The 22,745-nt window shown below is 44.6% G+C and overlaps 1 protein-coding gene across 1 annotated transcript in view; it reads right to left on the bottom strand.

The window, feature by feature from the left end:
• The window catches only part of COL27A1 (collagen type XXVII alpha 1 chain), a 225,796-nt gene that overhangs the window by 116,979 nt on the left and 86,072 nt on the right, over window positions 1-22,745 (bottom strand). Inside the window, exons 13-16 of the mRNA XM_069943643.1 lie at window positions 12,366-12,419; window positions 10,448-10,492; window positions 1,010-1,063; window positions 240-284 (exon numbers count right to left, since the gene is read on the bottom strand). Coding sequence (XP_069799744.1) covers window positions 240-284; window positions 1,010-1,063; window positions 10,448-10,492; window positions 12,366-12,419 — 198 coding nt within the window. The remainder of the gene's footprint in view (window positions 1-239; window positions 285-1,009; window positions 1,064-10,447; window positions 10,493-12,365; window positions 12,420-22,745) is intronic.

Below are 22,745 nucleotides of genomic sequence, written 5' to 3'. Positions count from 1 at the left end.
ATTGAACAATCAACGATTTCTCGTTCGGTCGTTAGTCGTTAACTGCTATTCAAACGAACTATTATGGTTTAGATTCGAACGATTTAACGATAATCTGAACGATAATCCTCCGGTGGAATAGGGCCCTTAGATGTAATTCTATAAGCTGTCTACTGGATAGAGGGATGTAAGACAGAAGGAGAGAGATACTGGAATGGTTGCATGCAAAACACAATGCAGTAAGGGAGTATTCTGGTCACCTTATCACCTTTCAGTCCAGATTCTCCTGGGTTCCCCGGCAGCCCCTGTAAAATAGTAAAAGAGCCATATAAACCCCTGCATAGGTAATGTAATCTACAGTCACTGTGTCATCTTCTGCTGATGGTTGGAGATAGAGGTCATCAGTGCGGACAACCATTGCTTATGCTTTTATAGGGATCCTGCTACCGCGGCTCAGGGCCACCTGAATGATTGAGAAAAATGGTCTCAGGAGGTAAGGCCAGGATGGGGAACTCCAGCTGTTCCAAAACTACAATTCCCATCATGCCCTTGGGGAGAACATAACAAACAGCCCATTCTTACCTTTCTGCGCTCCCCCAGTGTCCTCCTATGTCATTTTCGGGTCCCGGCTGAACAATCCTACCTGCACCTTCTCATCTCGGGGGTGACAGCCCGTTCATCCAATCACTGACTGAGATGGGACAGTGCCGCAGCCAGTGATTGGCTGAGTGGGCTGTCACTGCTAAGACGAGGGAGTGAGGATGGGCTTGTTCAGCCCAGGGCCTGAAAATAGTGTCGGAGGACACAGAGGAGTGCGGAGAGGTAAGAATGGGCTGTTTGCTATGTTCTCCCCAATGACAGCAGCATGTTAATTTGAGCCGAACACCCTATCAAGTCTAGAGAGGCAAGTAACCCACTGGTATTAACCCCTTTACTCTACTCCAATACAGCATTAGGGATGCCAGCATTATCCACCTTACAAAGATGAATTTTTGTCCAGCAATAAATGTTTTTCAGTGAGGCTGCTTACCTTCAAACCTTTGGGTCCCATAAAACCTATAGGTCCAATAGCACCCATGTCACCCTGCAACAAGTAATAAACAGTAGATGTTTAGAAAAGAGTCGGCGCATATAAAGCAGACATGATAAATACGAGTATAATAGTATAAAGGTATATGGATGGTACAGCAACATTCTGCACCCATTAGCCACCATGCGCGGACACGGGAAAAGTTAGTACACCAATGGCTCCTTTAAGTGGGGGAAAAAGTTATCAGGCAGTGTCGGCAGACACCAAAAGTAGAGGGTGGGGAGGGGGGGTGTAGGGGCGAGAAAGATGAACACTATTTAATCCTCAAGACAACACTGTGGAAGCATGGGAAATTGTCCTGCAGAATGTCAATTTATGTTTAGGGTCTGCTGTGGAATTACTGTGGATTTTCCCTATTAACTTCAATTAGGAATTATGTTCTTAAATCGTCGTTCGCAAAAAAATTTGCAGATCGTTCCGTGTAAACAGTCGTTCACCGTTCAGTCGAGATAGGTTTAAGCGATCGCAAAACGAATTTTCCTTACGAAATATTGTTCCGTTTAAACGCTGATCGTTATAAAAAACAAATCGTTACTTCGAAATCGTTAATCATACGATCAGGCGAATTATCGTTACGTGTAAACGCAGCATAAGACTAGACAGTCTAGAGATGAGGCAGATATAAAGCCTGAGCCACTGAGATATATCTGATGCCTTTATAGACTGCCTAGTCTAATGCTGCGTTTACACGGAACGATAATTCGCCCGATCGTATGATTAATGATTTTTTTTTTATAACGATCAGTGTTTAGACGGAACGATATATCGTACGGAAAATTCGTTTTGCAATCGTTTTGCGATCACTTAAGCCTATCTCGCACATAGGTAAAATTGGTGAACGACTGTTTACACGGAACAATCTGCGATTTTTTTGCGAACGACGAATTAAGAACATGTTCAAAGATCAAAATGAACGATTTCTCGCTTGTCATTCGATTGTTCGCTGCATTTACACGTACGATTATCGTTCAAATTCAATTGTTATCGTGCAAATTCGCATGATAATCGTTCCGTGTAAACGCAGCATAAGTCTGGGCCAGTGTCTAGACACGATATATGTATATCCATAATATAGTACGTAGGGAATCTTAAAGGGGTACTGTAAATTATATCTATTTTAAAAAAAAACTCGTCTTCCAGTACTTATCATCTGCTGTATGTCCTGCAGGAAGTGGTGTATTCTTTCCAGTCTGGGACAGTGCTCTCTGCTGCCACCTCTGTCCATGTCAGGAACTGTCCAGGAGAGGAGAGGTTTTTAATGGGGATTTGCTGCTGCTCTGGACAGTTCCTGACATGGACAGTGGTGGCAGCAGAGAGTAGTGTGTCAGACTGGAAAGAATACAGCAATTCCTGCAGGACATACAGCAGCTGATAAGTACTGGAAGGCTTTAGATTATTGGAACTCTTAAAATTCTGCACAAATATAGTGACAAAAAATAAATAAATCAGGTGACTGAATAGGTAAACAGAACCTCTTCCCCCTCCCCTATGCGTTTCCTATGGCTCGGTGGTAAGTGAGGTCCCAGACTATGATTTTATCTTCCCATCTGTGTACAGTGGCTGGAGGACGGGCTGAGAGCCAGGGATAGTTCACATTCTGCATCTAGCTGAAAGAGCTTCCTATGACCGCTGCAGAAGGCTCCTCTGTCTCTACCTGGCTCTACTGTCGCTGACTAACAGGATCTGAAGCAGGAGGGGCCATTGATCAAAGGAACAGGAGCTGTGCCCATTCATTTTTCAACAAGCCTGGGTTAGATAGAATCGCTAGACGCTGTATTGTCCGGGAGACCTGATCTACTGAGAGGATAGGGAGTGTTTCATCGCACAACACTACCAGTTGTGATGTTACCTGCATCGATACTGATGACATGAGCTACTACTACTCCATCATCCTCTGATGCGGCTTTGAATGATGTGAACACGTCTATATAGCAGGGATATATAGCCTCACCGTATAAACTATGCCACAAGGTGGTTGCTATTCAGACTCATCAGGCAGAGAGGAGTCATGTGTTAGAACAGTGTTCTGCATCCTGTTGCAGAACTAAAACCCCATCATGCCCTGACAGCCTGCGGTTGTAGGTTTGCATCAGTTGAGGAGCCATAAGGGTGAGGAACACTACACTAGAAGTCCTATTGGGTAAGGTTCTGTTCACATCAAATCAACTGAAGGTATATAGCAAAACGATAGCACAATATACACCTCATGCCTCTGTATAGTATCCATACACTGATACACATCTACCACTGCTAATGATGCGGTATACGTTTTATTTCGGTAGCTCACTGCATATCAATAGACACTTTCCTATACACAATGGAATCAAAAAAGGCCTTTCGGGTAAATGTGGCCTAAGCATCAATTGCTCTCCTAACACATGAAGTGATTAGGCCCCTTTTACACATCAGCAATACACTGTCCCCAATTACGGATCCGTAACTGCGGACGCTATGGCACCCATTGATTTGAATGGACCCTTTTACACATCTGTAGTTGAGTTGTAAGGGTCATGATCCATGCATTACAATCGATGAGTCTGTGCAAATGTGGTGGGGGACGAATACATATCCAAATCCTCTCTGAAATCGCGGATCTGCAATTACAGACAGGATTACTGATGTGTGGATAGGGCCTAAAACTAACTGAATACATAAAGGAATATCTCTGGAAGTAGTAGTACATTAATGGAGGCAGGAATATGAGCTGCTATAAGACGCCCTATGGATTGTGCCTTTTAAAGTGTCACTGTCATTTCAAAAAACGTTTCAGATGTCAGAGAGATATTTCAACAGTTTTGATCGGTCCAAATCTGAGTGTTTAGACACCTACTGATTGTAAGAACGAGCGGGGAGAAGACTGCGCTCAGCACGGTTCTCTCCCAGCTCTGTGTCATGTGATCAGTCTTACTCATAATGAAAGTCTATGAACCCGACTGTTTTCACTGACACTGACTGATCTCTTCTCATGATCAGTAAGGGTCTGACCAAAACTTTTGACATGTCTCTCTGGCATATCAAAAGTTTTTTGACACTAACTCCTCATTCCCCAGTGTATACCAGACAACAGTGCACTGGAGTCCTGGGCTGATATCTGACCAGGGCCACAACTACATGGAAAGTAGAGATGAGCACAACTCAGGCATGCTTAGGTCCATCCGAACCCGGAAAACTCAGCGTTTGATTACCGGTGGCTGAAAAAGCTGGATACTTATGGCTGTATCCTTGTTTTCCTAGAGCTGTATCCAATGTTTTCAGCCATTGGTAATCAAACGCAGAGACTTCCCAGTTTGGATAGACTCGAGCATGCTGGAGTTGCGCATATCTCTAATGGATATCTTGTATGTTCTCCATCAATTTCCCTTGGGTACTTCATATTGGCTTCCTGTACCGATTAAACATGTAAAATAGAGTGATCCAACGTATATAGCGCAGCAGAATATAGGCAACAGGATACCTTCCCTATTCCCCATAGGTATCACTATGATTGACTGAATTCTCTATTAGTGAAATAGGTGAATGGGTTATGTGCATGTGGTTGGAGCGGCTGTCGGCTTACGGCACCTCCATAAATCCCATCTATTGCATTATTGCTGACATGGAAGCCTGTGAATGACAGTGCGAAGCTTTGTGAATCAGCCGGAGTCCATGGAAGGTTACAGGACCGAGCCAAATGTCTGAGCTCCAGCGCACAGAGCCAGAGGAGTGTTACAACAAGCCCGCTCTTTGTACTGCCTCATATAAAGACCTCTTTTGGCTTGTGTTTATACAGGACAGACCCCAGCTATTTACAACCACACAAGGCTCATGTTACACCAATCCCTGCCCTTTAATAAGATTTTTTTTCCTTTTTTTTCGGGAATAAGCCACCTGCGGACATCCCCAATCGCATCGGACAAATGGAATTCAGCCTCGGGGACATTGCACACTGTGTCACCCAAATGGACACTGAAGGGGCCTGTGCTAATATTTATGGAGTACGAGTCCTGCGCCCGTCATTACCATAAGCATGAATAGAATGAATATTTAATTTACAGAAATAACATATGTTAATGGGCGGCACAAAGCCCATTGATTGCGGTGTTTATGTACAGCGGCTTACAAAGCCTGTATGTTCTCCGTTCCTCCCTTCTGGCTGTGGGTTCTTTAAAGACTTTTAGATTAACGGAGGAAGTGACTGTTAAATGGTGATTTTCTTTATAAAGCAGGATTTATTTCATCTACAAGTGTGGTACAAAATAGTCCCTTTAACTCGGCATATGAAGCTGCTGCAGGCAATGCTCAGAGACTCATTGACTACTTGGCCCCTATGCCCACATTAAAGGGGTTTGGTTTATAAATCCATTTCCATATACACTACTAGGAATTCTGAAAAAATGGGGAGGGGGGCTCTGTTCAGGGCCCTGAGCCATAGTGACCAGCAGCTACACAGATCTGTCCTGTCCTGCATTACACACACAGCCCATTCATAAGAACAGGTACTGTGCAATAACTAATTCATCCTGTGGTGGCGCTGCAGGGAAACTGAACACTTACTGACACCTTGTGATGTATATGGGAGTCTTCTAACAAGGGGTTGTCTTTATACCATGCCAGTATATTTACAAGACAAGGAGTAATCTCACTACAGAAGATTATACTGTATATAGGATATATGGTGTGTCAAACTTGCAGCCCTCCAGCTGTTGTAAAACTACAATTCCCATCATGCCTGCACAGCCAAAGCCTTAGCTCTAATGGGAATTATAGTTTTACAACAGCTGGAAGGCCACAATTTTGACACCTGTGATCTAGACCCTATGAGATCACTGCATACATAGGGGGAGATTTATCAAAGGGTGTAAAATTTAGACTGGTGCAAACTACCCACAGCAACCAATCAAAGCTCCTCTTTTCTTTCAGCACTGCTTAAAGCTGAGCTGTGATTGGTTGCTGTGGGCAGTTTGCACCAGTCCAAATTTTACACCCTTTGAAAAATCTCCCCCATAATGTGCACTGGAACTACCAGACCCAGCATGCTTGACTATCTGTTACATGGTAAAATACACAAGATGTATCCAGCTGTGTGGCCCTCCATCCAATGCAGTGTACGTCCCTTTAATGCCCTCTGCTCTTTCACCTTTGACAGCGTATTATGTTATAAGAGGGTTTTCCGTTCCCTTATAGTATTGACCCCAGTAACCTTTGCTGGGTGGTCATGTGCTCAGTCTTCCATCCCTATTTTCTACGAATGGTGAACACGACAGCCATGATCTTTACAGCATGCCACTTTCTGACGGATATATTCCTCTCTGGTGGACGTTAAACCAGTCTGAGGAAGTCCCATACCCACCACTGTAAACTACTTGTGCACTTTACCGTGTAGTTTTATGTCCAGCTGAGGATACGACCCGTCAATCTATGATGACCCTAGTTCCTATATTGTGTAACTAGATCCCGGGTCTGTTTCATTGGGTTTCAATTTTCAACTTTTCTTAGTAACAAAAAAAAAAAACAAAACCAAAAAAAGAAAGTTTCAGCAAACAGTAAAAATGTAAGGACCGTTTTTTTTATGCTGAGTTAGATATAGGCCCAAAGCCTGAGGCTGTAGTACTGAGACGTCCTTATAACAGTACGTCCCCAGCGGTGAGGTGGAGTCCTTGTGTAGTAGACACACGGCTATATCTACATACATGGTGACCTGGCTGTGTGAGGGGATGTGGATTTGTAGATGTGCAGCTATTAAATGTCTCCCACAGGTAAGATCTTTAGCACGTCTGATCCACTTGGATTCACAATCAGTTCCAGATCACTATAAGTCTAAAAAATAAGGAGGTATGTGTATTCCCTGATGATTTACAGGCTACGGGCGCTGGATTTCCAAATATACTACCGAAAATGTGAGGTCCCCTTTCCTGACTGCTTATCACGGGATGAAAGAGCTTCTGAGGGGAAGGAATATTTTTCCATGTGGTTAACTTCAGAGCCGAGGTAATAAATTCCAACCAAGACCCAAGGTACAATTTCCTGACGCTATTTTTTTCTTTTACGGTAGACTCTTTAGCCCTATTGTTGAGTTCTCTATTACAGAGAGAGGCATTTTTCAGGATTGACAGCTATATACAAATGTTCCTCAGAGAGGCAAGCGGGTGCAATACATCACCGGGCTATAGGAAACCTTACACCCCTCCTTCTATAACAAAAAAAAACAAAACATGTAGCCAATGGGCCATAGTGTTCTGCAATCAAGCCTGGACGGAACTGCCTGATCTATTATTCCCAATCGTCCACGAAAAACTGCATAAGCGCAAAAAAAAAAACACCAAGAAAAAGCCCCAAATAGCTGATTTTTTAAAATCACATTACATCCAAAAAATGATCAAAAAGATATGTATGCTTTTTTCAGGCAGCATAGCCCTCGCTCTCTCTTCCTTTCCATGGGTGGGTAAGTGGGTGAGGGTAGGGGGGTTGTCTGATGAAATGTTATTGCCATTGTCTATGTAAAATTGGTGACAGTTGCTTATATTTATGGTTATAAAGACCATGTGCAACTGTGGTACTGATAAAAACTACAGATCATGGCACAAAAATGTGCTCTTAAAGGAGTTATCTAGGATTAGAAGAAGCACAGATACTTTCTTGTAAAACAGCACCACCTCTGTCCTCTGTAATACCACTACCACCTATGTGGGTGGTATTACAATTCAGCTAAAGTCACTTCCATGGAACAGAGGTTGAAAACCCACACTCAAACTGAGGACAGGAGAGGTGCTGTTTCTAAAAGTAAGTGGCAATTTTTTTCTAGACCTAGATTGCCCCTTTAAAGGAGAAGTCCGGCCAAAATTAATTTTTGATATGTTGTTACTTATGAAAAGTTATACAAATTTCTAATGTACATTAATTATGGGAAATGCACATATACTGCTATTTCCCTTAATTTAGTAGATCAGGAAGTGTTAGAAATATCTCTGAAGAAGTGACGTCACGACCCAGGGTGTAATTCCTATGGAGTGTCCAGCAGGGGGCGCTCTCTATATAGAAGTCTATGGGACTTTATTGTTTCTATGGGTTTCTATGTAATGTAATGTAATGTAGTGTACAGTGCTTTATTGAATGAATACATCTATGGAATACTTTGGGGAGCAAGTGTCCTTGCTCCCCAAAGTATTGCATAAATGTATTCATTCAATACATTCAATACACAGTAAGCCCGCCGATCCGCCGCATTCCCGCCGATCCGCCACACGCTGATCCGCCGCATTCCCGCCGATCCGGACCATATACATTGAACTACAGCTCCCATCATCTGCTTCTAGTATGAACAGGTGATGGGAGCTGTAGCTGGGTAATGGATATGACATGCCGCCGGGCGCAGGGGGGAGCCGCTCAGTACACAGGAGCGCTCCCCCCTCCTCCTCCTCCTTCCGTGATAACTTCCGCCTATACCAATGCTGAGTCCCTGCCTGCCTCCGCTCTCCGCTCTCCCCCCCCATACATACCGGCTCCCGATGCATCCTGGTGTCCGCGCTGATGCCGGGAGCCGGTATATGTGAGCGGAGAGCGGCGGCCAGGCAGGGAGTCAGCATTGGTATAGGCGGAAGTTATCCCAGAAGGAGGAGGAGGAGGGGGGAGCGCTCCTGTGTACTGAGCGGCTCCCCCCTGCGCCCGGCGGCATGTCATATCCATTACCCAGCTACAGCTCCCATCACCTGTTCATACTAGAAGCAGATGATGGGAGCTGTAGTTCAATGTATATGGTCCGGATCGGCGGGAATGCGGCGGATCAGCGTGTGGCGGATCGGCGGAAATTCGGCGGATCGGCGGGCTTAATGTGTATTGAATGTATTGAATGAATACATTTATGCAATACTTTGGGGAGCAAGGACACTTGCTCCCCAAAGTATTCCATAGATGTATTCATTCAATAAAGCACTGTACACTACATTACATTACATTACATAGAAACCCATAGAAACAATAAAGTCCCATAGACTTCTATATAGAGAGCGCCCCCTGCTGGACACTCCATAGGAATTACACCCTGGGTCGTGACGTCACTTCTTCAGAGATATTTCTAACACTTCCTGATCTACTAAATTAAGGGAAATAGCAGTATATGTGCATTTCCCATAATTAATGTACATTAGAAATTTGTATAACTTTTCATAAGTAACAACATATCAAAAATTAATTTTGGCCGGACTTCTCCTTTAAAGGAGAAGTCTAGACATTTGGAAAATCCGGCTGCCGGTAGGGGGGAATTTCATAACAATTACAAACTTTCCTCTCCCCGTTCCCGCGGTGGACAGCAAGACTGGCCTTGGGACCCCGGCTGGGCTCCGGGATCTCCATCGCATACACATCACGACTCGGCTGATGGACTGGCAAATAAGCCAGTCAGTGACTAGGACAGGACGCCGCTCCATTCAATGATTAGCTAAGTGGCCAGTCCATCAGCTGGGACAGGCATTTTCCCCAAGGTCACGTCATCACAACTCGGGGGGAAAATGACTTCCGGCAGGGGTCCCGAGACCAGTTCTGCTGCTCACCGCGGGCTCGGGAGAGTTAAGTGCTTACTCGTTATCACATTCCCCCCTGCCGCCTGCCAGATTTTCAAAATGGCCCAAATTCTCTTTTAAAGAGACCTACAAAAAGAGATCCTGCAAAAAAAAGTATACTGCACAATAGGAGTCAATGGCAGATGTATGTGGCATGTTGGAGCCATCCATACATTAGGCATGTACATTAGTACATTTCTATAAATAAGGTGCCACCTACCTAACCAGCAAAAAAAAAAGCACTCACATATGAAAGCATTCAAGCAGCTATATAAGATAATTTTACATGTACTTACTAACTCTAGAGTCCTCCTCTCCCTATATTACCTTCCTACAGCCAATCTAGAGAAGGCGAAGATTAGTTTTAGTGGCCGTTTTTTCCCTGGCTGAGTAAATGGAGGTATTCCGTGCAATTTCCGGCTATTACATTTCAATGAATTGAAGTCTCTAAGCAGTGAAGATATAAATACTTTCACCTATCACACGGTACGTGAGAACTCCGGCAGCCGCTTCTTTTGGTGGAAAGCGGCCAACAGAATATAGGAAAATAAATAAATAAAAATCTATAAAGTCAGTGAAGAATACTATAGCCGCTTACCCCAAAAACACACGGCACGCGGCGGAATGCGGAGAATAACGCCCACTTAAGGCGGATACCAGGCTTCCTTAATTAAAATACGTGGTATTTTATGATGGAAAGGCAGAGGCTATAAACACCTTCTCTGCTCCCAGTAATAACCAGCGAGCTCAAAAGGAGAGATTAATAAATAATGGACTGACTGCGAGTCCTGGAATGGAAGGCAACAAATAAGAGTGAGGCCTGGTAATAAGAGATGGTACTTACTATGAATCCTGGGACACCAGCAGGACCCGGGGGACCCAAGTCTCCCTATAATGGGGCAGAAAAAAAGAAAGAAAGGCAAAAATTGAGAATAATATATGACATAAAAAAAACTATCAACTATGAACCAGGTTCGAGGCCCCTAGACATACAGGGTAGCGGGAGGTTTATTAATGGGGCCTTAAAGGGGAACTTTAAAAGGGTTATCCAGCGCTACAAAAACATGGCCACTTTTCCCCCTCTCTTGTCTCCAGATTGGGTGGGGTTTCAAACACAGTACCATTGAAGTAAATGGAGCTTAATTGCAAACCACACTTGAACTGGAGACAAGAGAAGGGGAAAAGTGGCCATGTTTTTGTTGCGCTGGATAACCCCTTTAAATCAACTAGTGCCAGGAACATATATTAAAAAATTCCCAAGTCTTCCAGTACTTGTCAGCTACTGTATGTCCCGCGGGAAGTGGTGTATTCTTATCAGTCTGCTCTCTGCTGCCGCCTCTGTTCATGCCAGGAACTGACAGTGTCCAGAGCAAACCTTCCTGCTCTGCACAGTTCCTTATTGAAATATTTACATCCCCATTTGCTATATCCTCCATTCCTTGGGGCTCCCATGCTCTTAGTGCTGGCCCTCTCTTTAAAGGGGTAGTTCAATAAGAAATTTTTTTTTCAAATCATCTGGTGCCATAAAGAGCCAGAGATTGGTAATTTACTTCTATTAAAAAAAATCTCACGTCTTCCAGTACTTATCAGTAGAGATGAGTGAACCGGCCGAGGTTCGGGTTCGTATGAACCTGAACTCTCGGCTTCTGATTCCCGCTGTCTGCCCGCTCCATGAAGAGGGTGGCTACAACCTTGAGGACCGCCTAGAAAACTGGGATACAGCCATAGCCATAGGCTGTATCCTAGTTTTCTAGGCGGTCCTCAGGCTGTATCCACCCTCTCCACGGAGCGGGCAGACAGCGGGAATCAGAAGCCGATAGTTCAGGTTCATACGAACCAGAACCTCGGCCGGTTCGCTCATCTCTACTTATCAGCTGCTGCATGTCCTGCATAAAGTGGTGGATTCTCTCCAGTCTGATACAGTGCTCTCTGCTGCCACCTCTGTCCATGTCAGGAACTGTCCAGAGCAGTAGCAAATCCCCATAGAAAACCTCTATTCACTCTCCAGACTGGAAAGAATACATTACTTCCTGCAGGACATACAGCAGCTGATAAGCACTGGAAGACAGGAGATTTTTTTTTTAAATAAAAGTAAATTACAAATCTCTGGCACTAGTTGATTTGAAAAAATATTTTTTGTTGTTGCTGAAATACCCCTTTAAGAGCAAAGATTTTCTATTTCTTTTTCTGAAAAAAAAAAAAAAAAACGAGTCGGGGGAGGCTATAATGAATTGTTCGCAGCATCATTTTGGCAACAGAAGTGAGCGGCCATATTTTAAGCCCTCCTATGGTTGCTGAACTTCCTGTCATTCCAAGCATGGAGAGGAAACCCCAAGGTAAGAAAAACCTAAACTGCCGAGTCCGTCTCATAAGCACAATGTGAGGGAGAGAGGCCATCAATTTGGCTGGAACCCGTGAGGCACTTCCTGGCTGTATCGCAACGTATCTAATGTAATGTATACCCTGTATCCCTCCATATTAGCGGCTCCCACTCCTTCATGGCGGACAGGGTTAAGAGTCCACAAAGCCATATTTTACTCTTCTCTACGTGGCCGGGCTAGTTCCAGATTCTATTTTAAGGGAAGATGTGGCTCGGTTTATTTATCCTGCACTGTGGATCAGCAATATTTATATGCTTTTCCGCAAGCAAAGCGTGACTAAGAACATTCCTCATCGCTGGATCCCATTTAACAGCCTCCTGCAGAAAATTAGACACCTCGCTTCATAACAATGGGCCTTGTGTTGTACTACAAATTACTCACGGGGTTGCCATCAAGTCCTGGGGGACCTCTCTCTCCAAAGTCACCAGGGAAGCCCTTTAAAAAGCAAAAGAAAAAGGGAAAAAAAAGAGTAAAAACATATAGGATCTTGGCAAATATCCCCATTTATTCACATTTGGTCATACAGATAGAAGAACAAGCATCACACAACAGGATGACATGCAGAATACACAACAAAGGCCTGGACGGGAATGTTTTAGGGACTTAAAGAGAACTTGTCCTTATAAAATGTTGTTCAGTCTACTGGCATCACCTTATAGAACAAGAGGGGCTGAGCAGAATGATATATAGTCCTCATTGTCATATAACAATTGTTCATTTTGGGCCTAGGAGTCTGGTGGGTGGTCCTAATAAGTGATTGACAGCTATTTCTGTAAGAATACTCAAAGGGAAGGCTGACCATTGTTGATTAAGACCGCCCACTGGACTCTTAATCCCAGAAGGAGCAGAGATGTCAATCAATACACACCTTTTTACTCTGTTGGAAACTCCTGCTTTTAGTCTTAGGGTCTTATTACACGGGACGATTATCGTGCGAAAAATCGTTCAAATTTAAACAATAATTGTTCTGTGTAATTGCAGGCAACGATCAAAAAATCGTTCAAGTGTTGTTGATCGTTGATTTAGATCCGAACCTAAAATGATCGCTAATTTTTCGCTGTAATTCCACACTTGTTGGCTCAAGTTCCGCATTTGTTCACTAATCGTTCAGTGTAATTGCACATTGTTCATTGCTTTTCTGGGATCAGGAGTAAACGATCGCAGTAAGGATCGCAATAACGATCGTAGTAACGATCATAGCTAACGATTATAGTTCTGTGTAATATGGTGAACGATTTCAGGTTAACAATAAACAATCTCGTTTGCGATCGTTTATCGTTAGTCGTTAATCGTTAAAAATCTCTCCATGTAATAGTACCCTTAGGGCCCTATTCCACAGGACGATTATCGTTCGAATTATCGTTACATCGTTTGGATCGAAACAATTCGGTTGAATAGCAGTTAACGATTAAATTGTTAATCGTTTAGTAAGACCTGGACCTATTTTTATCGTTGCTCGTTCGCAAATCGCATTGAATAAGACGTCGTTCGGTCGTTTGCAGTAGCAACGAACGCAATAGCAACGACAAGATGACCGCAATAGCGATCATAAGTAATGATTATCATTCCATGTAAATGGGTGAACGATTTCAGGCAGTTCGCAATACGATCGTTTGAAATTGTTTATCGTTAACGATTATGCAAACGATAATCGTCCTGTGGAATAGGGCCCTCAGTCTTAGGAGTCCTGCTCAGTAATTGACAGCCTCTCCTGTAAATAGTGTTCATTGCAGACATAGCTGTCACTAATTTGGACCGCCCATTGGACTCCTAAACTGGTGTCCTCATCACCTGCACTATGTTCTATGAACTATGTGAATTTTACTGAAGAAATAAAGAAATAAGCATCACGATTATTGGTCAGTGCCCTCTGTCTCTTATATTACAATATGCTATTCGTATGACTTAAAGGGGTTATCCAGCGCCACAAAAATATGGCCACTTTCTTCCAGAGACAGCACCACCCTTGTCTCCAGTTTGGGAATTAGTTTTGTCAGGGGCCACTTACACAGAAAGATTATCTGACAGATTATCTGCCAAAGATTTGAAGCCAAAGCCAGAAATAGACAATAAACAGAGATCAGGTCATAAAGGAAACACTGAGATTTTTTCTCTTTGCAAATCCATTCCTGGCTTTGGCTTCAAATCTTTGGCATATAATCTGTCAGATAATCTCTCTGTGTAAACGCACCATAACTCAGTTCCATTGAAGTGAATGTAGCGTAACTAGAAACCCACTGAACTGGAAACATGAGTGGTGCTGTCTCTGGAAGAAAGTTTTTGTAGAGCTGGAGAACTCCTTTAAGTCATACGAATAGCATATTGTAATGTGGAACCGCATAGTGGCTGAAGATTTTTCCAAGCTGTCCCATTCTATTGCTGGCTATACTGTGTGTTAGTAGTGCGGATCACTATGATCACTATTCCTGTTATATTGCTATGACATGGTAATGTATCACTTTATGGTGAATTCCCCCTTAAAGCCACTGTAGGTTTTCTTATATTAAAGCGACTCTGCACCCACAATATGACACCCCCCCCCCCCCCCCCCAAAACCACTTGTACCATCAGATAGCTGCCTTTAATCCAAGATCTGTCCTGCGGTCTGTTTGGCAGGTGATGCAGTTATTGTCCTAAAAAACAACTTTTAAACTTGAACGGGGGTATCTGTGCCCTAACTTTGCACCACCCCTCCATTCCTCCTCCCCGCCCTTCTCATCATTAGGAATGGTCCAGGCAGATTGCCTCCTATTCCCCACCTGTTTAGCCCGGCACATGGGCTGGATCGTTAAGGACCTGTGCAATGTTCAGCATGGAGAAAATGTTTCAGTGGCATTCCTAATGATGAAGAGGGTGAGGAGGAGGATCGGAGGGGTGGTGCTAAGTTAGGGCACAGTTACTCCGGTTTGGCATGGGCTTCAAATTTAAAAGTATTTTTTTAGGACAATAACTGCATCACCTGCTGAACGGACCACAGAAGAGATCTTGGATTAAAAGCAGCTATCCGAAGGTACAAGTGGTTTGGGGGGGTCAGATTGTGGGTACAGAGTCGCTTTAAGCCATATTATTGGTGTTGATTATGGAAGTGTCTTTTAATGTCATCAGTCTGGATGGTTATATCTACTTTAATCCTTCTTTCTTGTTTTCCTCACCTTCAAAATAGTATTCAAGTATGGACAATTTAAAGGGAACCTGCCATCACTTTCCTGCCATCTAAACCACAAGTCATCATGGCGATCCCTGGCGGCCTCGACTGGCAGATCTCTCCCTATATCCAAACAGGAAGGGATCTATAGTTTAAGGACGATAGGGTTGGGGAGAAGCCTCCGGGGACCGCCCCAATGTCTTGTGATCTACGGTGGGGAGAATGCTCCGGGGACCGCCCCAATGTCTTGTGGTCTAGGGTGGAGAGAAGCCTCCGGGGACCGCCCCAATGTCTTGTGGTCTAGGGTGGAGAGAAGCCTCCGGGGACCGCCCCAATGTCTTGTGGTCTAGGGTGGAGAGAAGCCTCCGGGGACCGCCCCAATGTCTTGTGGTCTAGGGTGGAGAGAAGCCTCCGGGGACCGCCCCAATGTCTTGTGGTCTAGGGTGGAGAGAAGCCTCCGGGGACCGCCCCAATGTCTTGTGGTCTAGGGTGGAGAGAAGCCTCCGGGGACCGCCCCAATGTCTTGTGGTCTAGGGTGGAGAGAAGCCTCCGGGGACCGCCCCAATGTCTTGTGGTCTAGGGTGGAGAGAAGCCTCCATGGACCGCCCCGATGTCTTGTGGTCTAGGGTAGGGAGAAGTCTCTGGGGACCGCCCCAATGTCTTGTGGTCTAGGGTGGAGAGAAGCCTCCGGGGACTACCCAAATGTCTTGTGTTATAGGGTGGGGAGAAGCCTCCGAGGACTCCCCAATGTCTTGTGGTCCAGGCAACATTAAAGTGATGCAAATGGAATAAAGGATATTGTGGACAACCCTCCGCATGGCTGCCAGGAGTCATAACAACCCTAAAGACACTAAGGTTAGATCTGCACAGTGAAATGGGTCATGTAGCCTTATCCCAGCCAATGAAAGCGAACAGGACCCACAAGTGGCCATGACTACAACCAGCCGTCTTGGATGGTTTTATGGTGACTGTTGGGTTGAAGCCATTTGCAGTTCACACCATGACCATATTCACAAGCTATGAAGCAGAAGGAGTCAGGTAGTACAACATGGCCATCTCTGGCCACACGATCCAATTCAGAACCAAAACCGTCATCTATCCCTATCTACCATGAGGCACAGGGAGAATAATAAACAGTAGTGTATGGGTGACGCAAGACCGTTCTACGTATCAGAAGCCTGTACATGTGGCGGTAGTCTGCAATATGGCAAAAGCATGGTTTAATAATTTTCCGATAGGGGTTTCATCTGTGCACCTAGCATTGGTAAAGCAAACTTGACATCCGTACCACTACTCACACTTATGCTGCAGGAAAATTCATGTGTTATGCAAATCCATCTCCACCATTAAAGGAGTAACCCAGGAGAAGCAAAAACAGAGCTAATTTCTTGCAAAAACAGCACCACCCCTGTCCTCAGGTTGTGTGTGTGGTACTACAATTCAGCTTCATTTACTGAGCTGCAATACCACACCAAAACTGAGGACAAGAGTGGCGCTGTTTCTGGGAGAAAGCAGACATGCTTTTTTTTTACTAACCCCTTTAAGTAAAAAAATACTGCTTACTATAAGACCAATAAAACATGAAGCTGCCGGCAGATTTCCCATAGGTTCTACGCGTTACGGTCTGCTTCCCATACACTTTACCTTGGTAACTCTCTCTAAAGGCATACAAATATACCAAGAACTAAGGAGCGATATATGCCGTAACCTCTAGCCACATGTTATACAGAACATTTGTGGAAATTACTGGGAAAAAAAACAAGATTTTCCATTTACTTCCAAGTGCCGGGGACGGTAAGCTTTTCCTGATGATGAATCTATTGCTTGCAGACTTCAGATCACTAACGCCAGGTTTTACTTTTCTTGGATAGCAATAGTAATATGGAATAAATAAAAGGATTCATTAACTGCGGGGTTCGGCCCATTCATAGCAACGCCCCAAGACGTCTTCTAGTCTAGCGTCAAGCCAATAATAAGGAAGTTGTAAGTGCGATATAGAACATATACGGCATCTGGATTCTTGTTCACAGATTGCATCCATCTACATGACGTCTGGCAGCGGCATTTTCTGTCCTCGTGTATTGGTATTCCTACCACCTGACCGTTTAAGACGCCAATTTAAAAAAAAAAAAAAAAACTGGAGAGGTCCCTCCTGTGAAAGAATAAGAAGGCTGTAGCTAGAGCCCATGTGTGTTAGTCAGATGGTGACGCTCCCCCCTGTCAACCTGCTTTATAGGGTGAAGTTCTCTTTTATTACTCGCCATTTCCAGTAACTTGTTCGGGCAGTCTGTTATTAATTTTTCTGATGTCTGAAAACCTGTTAAACAATGCTCAGAAATGCTGAGGCTCGCATTGCCAAAAAACCTCTACCGACCCGCTGTAAACATCAAGGCCAGTGAGTAATAGGAACAGGGCCATGGCTTATTTTATATCTATGTCGAATATTTAAAGGGGTTGTCCGAGAAATGAAAGTACCTGCAGGGGTTGTAATGTTAGAACAAGACAACGATTACTCACCTGTCAAATCCGGCGCCGATGCTTCCCGCCGGCCCGGCAGCCAATCATTGGCCTTGGCAGTTAAAGGTCTACACCCAAGCATCAGTTCAGAGGTCAGTGATTGGCTACAGCAGTCACATGGATGTATTGAAAAAATTAAAGGGGTTATCAAGGATTAGAAAAAAAACAGCGCCACCTCTCAGGGTGGGTATGGTATTACAATTCAGCTTCATTCACTTCAGTGGAACTGAGCGGCAAAACCTACACCCCAACAGGAGAGGTTCTGTTTCTGGGAGGTAGCAGCCATGTTTCTCTAAGCCTGGATAAGACATTTAAAGAAAGACCATCTGAGATGGATCAGCGCTGGATTTCATAGGTAATAGATGGCTTGTCCTCTTATAAGGTATATTCATCTATAATACTCTGGGGCAACCACTTTAATGGGAACCTGTCACACAGAACAGGAAATCTACCAGCAAACTGATGTATATTACTATGGGAAAAGTTTGTATCTTGATTGAAATCTCCACTCATTTTGGGCTTTGGAGTCCAGTAGGCGGTCCGACTCAGGGTGTGACCGCCCAGTGGACTCCTAAGCTCAGAAAGAGAGGGGATTTAAATTAATAAATTACTGACTGCAATGAATCTTTTTACACAGAACTGTATATAAATCATCTCACCTCCTCCTGCTCTTGGTCCTGGTGACAGGTTTCCTTTAACAATATCAATCAAGCATAAATAGAGCCCATATGGGAGATCTATTATACAATATAACTTTCTGGGTTCAAAAAAGGACTAGTATGTGACTCCGTGAAGAGAAGAGACATTAATAGGGCACTGGGATCACCTATGCTGTAGATATACAATCTCATGCAGACTGGTATCCATCACGTGGGTTACACCCAGACTCCACAAACATCCTGTGTGTAAGGATACCACCATGCCACACGCCAAAATGTGAGGATATCGCCATTCTGAGGGGACACTGAGGGGACATTACCCCAACAGATTTATTAAGAGGAGCATGCCCCCGGAACATTCCATGGCTTACACCTCCTCCCCGTCTTGCCAAGCCCCACAACACCCCCGTCTCTTTGTCCATCCATCAGGTGAGTGGGGTGTATACCTTGGAAAAGGCATGGCATTTTTGCAAAAACTTGTGCCTTTAGCATGTCGTACGCCAGGGGCGCAAATTGCTCCCCATGGTGTATAAGGAGTGGACAATACCCATTGGGGCAGATTTATCAATATGCGTCCTGGCGAACACTATGGAAAAGGCTCAGATTTTGTGCAAAACACAGTTTAAGGAAAAATATGCACCTTTTCCACCGACGTAAACATCACTTGCCTAATCGGTAGTGGTGGGGGTGCGACAAGGCAGGGAGGAGACATTGCCTCCTCCCGTGCCTAATTTATCATGATGTATGCCTGCAAACAGGAGTAAATCATGGCAGAAATCTACACCTATAAATGTTTGCATCTGCCATGCAAAACGCACCGGACCACTGCCAGATTTACTAAGAGGAGTGGATGTGGGGATTTATTTAAAAATGTACATGTCTTGATAAGTCTCCCCCATAAGTTCTCACAAAAAAGAAAAAAAATTCAAATGCAAGAGAATTTTTTTCTTCTGTTTATCTTTCTTCCCTCTTGCCAGTAGGGGGCTCTAGACTAAAGCACAGTAAGGTGCACAGTAGTAGAGACTGAGGTGTGTACTATTAGGGTATAGTCACACATTGTGTTCTTTGTTTTAACTCTACTTTCCGCTGGACTCTCTAGACATGGGCTGCTCTAAGCTGAACACGTCGCTGCCTTTATAAAGCACCATAATAAAGACCAACTCATGGCCCTATTACTGTTGCAAAACTACAAGTGCCCCACGCCCTGACAGTCTGCTGCTGGCGGGATTGCTGCGAGCTGTAGCTGGACAGCCATAGTTTCAGGTTTCTGATATAGATCATGTACTAGGTAATCCATATCCTAGCAATGCACAAACCAAACACATCAATGCGTACCCCGACTTCCACTCTCAAGCGCATAAACTCTGCAATAGAGGTCAGTATGTTAGTAAAAAGTGGGGTAGAGGAACGACTAGGTCAGGACTCTTCTCCTCAACTGGCAGAGGCTGAAAAAGTTCAAAATAGACGGATGGAAAAATGGGCGGCAGCCAGATTGCTGCTTTTCCTGGCCCCTCACACTCTCTCTCCCAGTGTCTTGGACGGCTCGGAGTTGGCTTGTAACACACATGCACGTGGGCCATATGTAATACAGACAAAAAGCTCTTTGTTTTAGGAAATGGGGTGCATTGCAAATGAGGTGCGCAATTACTGAGGCCCCCCTAAAAGCTCAAAATGACAAATCAGATCGGATCGTACTCGTGGCCTTAACACCTTATGGTGGAATCTCGTAACGCTTCATGTTCTAGTGGATGTGTAACACGTAGTGATATAACCAGTGATTTCCAATATCCCAGGCATGATGGGAGCTGGAGGGCTGAAGGTTCCTCATCCACGCCCTGGATCAATGGTGTGATATGTTCTGTAGAGGGAGTGCAGTGACGTACAGACACATTTGTCTCTATATTATATTATATTACATGAAAGGGGTTAAATGGTAGATGTGAGAGAACTGTGACTGAACAGAGATGACTACACGACTGGGTCAGAGCATCTGCACAATGGCTTGGGGTGGTACCAATATGAAATAGTTAGTTCCTACCAAAAGTGCTCCAAGGAAGGAGAATCGGAGAACCAGTGACGGAGTCATGGGGGCACAAGGGTCATTGATGTTTGGGGAGTGATGGTTGACTCCTCTAGTGCGATCACTGCTGTACACCAAACTGCTGGAAAATGTCATGCAGTCTATGATAGAAAGTAGTCAGATCACTCAGGACATCCCAGGTGTACATGGGGCTGAGTAGCCGCAGATCAGTCAGTGTGCCCGTGTTGACCCCTAAATTGGTCATATGTGCATCAGAACTGAACCAAGAAGCAATCGAAGATGGATGGCTGGCCCGATCATGTGGATGGCCGGGTGTGTGCATTACATATCTTGGGAAGAGATGGCACCAGGATGCACTATGGGAAAAAGACAAGATGGCGGAGGCAGTGTGATGTTCTGCTGGAGACCTTGTGTCCTGGCATCATGTGAATGTTACTGAGACATGCACCATCTACCTAACCATTGTACACACCAAGTCCTCCCATCATGGCAGCAGGACCCCTAATGGCAGTGGATAATGCCCTGGAGGGTGACTTGGTCTCCAGATTCCCCAGATCTCCATACGATTGATCATCTGTGGGAGGTGCTGGAGGCCGCACCTCACTCCTTACAGGATCTGCTCCTGATACCACAGTACGCCTCCTGAGTTCTGGTTTAGCCAAGTGCTTGACACGTCAGAGCTATTTAGGGAACCTACAAAATATTAGGGTTTTGTTATGTTATGACTGACTATTGATCTATATCCATTCAGTAGCTGTTAATACAAACCAAACCTAAGAATTGGGATATATGAGGTAAAACAGGTTCATGGCTGGTATTTCCCTACAGTGCTCCAGCTGTATTCCACTTCATAGGAGAAAAGCAGCCTATTGATCACGTCAGGAGAGCGAGAGATTTCCTTCCTTTAGCGGAGACAAGCAGCATGTCTGCCAATTACACAACCTTATATATCCACATACTTTAGGACTTAGGCTCGAGTCACCATGTCAGGGTATTTATTTTAGCCCACAAGGCCTCTCGAGCTGGCTAAGTTAACTCATTTCATCAAGCGACACTCAGCAGATCTGATGCGAGCGCGTGAACATGCTCCCAAGACGGACAACAGCTTCACATTTGTATGGTAATATTTAATGGAAGAGCGGCCGAAAATCCAGAGAACGGGGTTACTAGTTAATCCGCAGTGATGTCCTCACTGTACAGTGACCTCACGGCTTCATTTAACAAAACAAATTTCATCACAAGATCTGCCCATAGACTAAGGATGATTCCCCAGTTACACAGTATGATGCCCCCGTTACACAATTTGATGCCCCAGCTACACAATATGATGCCCCCGTTACACAGTATGATGCCCTAGCTACACAATATGATGCCCCAGCTACACAGTATGACGCCCCCGTTGCACAATTTGATGCCCCCGTTGCACAATTTGATGCCCCAGCTACACAGTATGATGCCCCCGTTGCACAATATGATGCGCCCGTTGCACAGTATGATGCCCCTGTTGTACAGTATGATGCCCCAGTTTGCACAGTATGATGCCCCAGTTGCACAGTGTATGATGCCCCAATTGCACAGTGTATGATGCCCCAATTGCACAGTGTATGATGCCCCAGTTGCACAGTGTATGATGCCCCAGTTGCACAGTATGATGCCCCAGTTGCACAGTGTATGATGCCCCAGTTGCACAGTGTATGATGCCCCAGTTGCACAGTGTATGATGCCCCAGTTGCACAGTATGATGCCCCCGTTGCATAGTATGATGCCCCAGTTGCACAGTGTATGATGCCCCAGTTAAACAGTATGATGCCCCAATTACACAGTACAATGCCCCAGTTGCACAGTATGATGCCCCCATTGCACAGTGTATGATGCCCCAGTTACAAAGTACGATGCCCCAGTTGCATAGTATGATGCCTGCTTAGTACTTTTTAATACAAAAAGTAATTTTCCCGAATTTCTGATGGGTGATTGATCCGCCGCGACTAATGAGAGCGGAAGAAAGTAACGCCGCCACACATCAGATGGAGAAAGCCGAATGGAAAAAGCCATCAACAGCTCAGCGTGACAACGATTGTGTCTTACTCAATGAGCTGTGCATCATTAACCCCCTCGCTGCCAGCTGGCTCGCACACACATTACTGGCAGGCGGTGATATGAAGAACTTGTTAGGGTTTATATATATGTTTTTTTTGGATTGAGTGTGATTAAGTAAAATGGTGATTTTCCATGGAAAAATGACTGATGGGGTGATATTAATTCTGGTCAATCAGCAAAAAACAGTATCTAGATACAGGCCACCTCTGATCAAGGCGTAAAACTGCAGTCTATACAGTATGAGGCTATACAGTCTACAGCTGGAAGATACAGTATGATACTATATAGTCTACAGCTGGAAG

Source organism: Dendropsophus ebraccatus, chromosome 10 (assembly GCF_027789765.1).
Source record: "Dendropsophus ebraccatus isolate aDenEbr1 chromosome 10, aDenEbr1.pat, whole genome shotgun sequence".
Lineage (NCBI taxonomy): Eukaryota > Metazoa > Chordata > Amphibia > Anura > Hylidae > Dendropsophus > Dendropsophus ebraccatus.
This window is presented reverse-complemented; position numbering and strand designations above follow the sequence as displayed.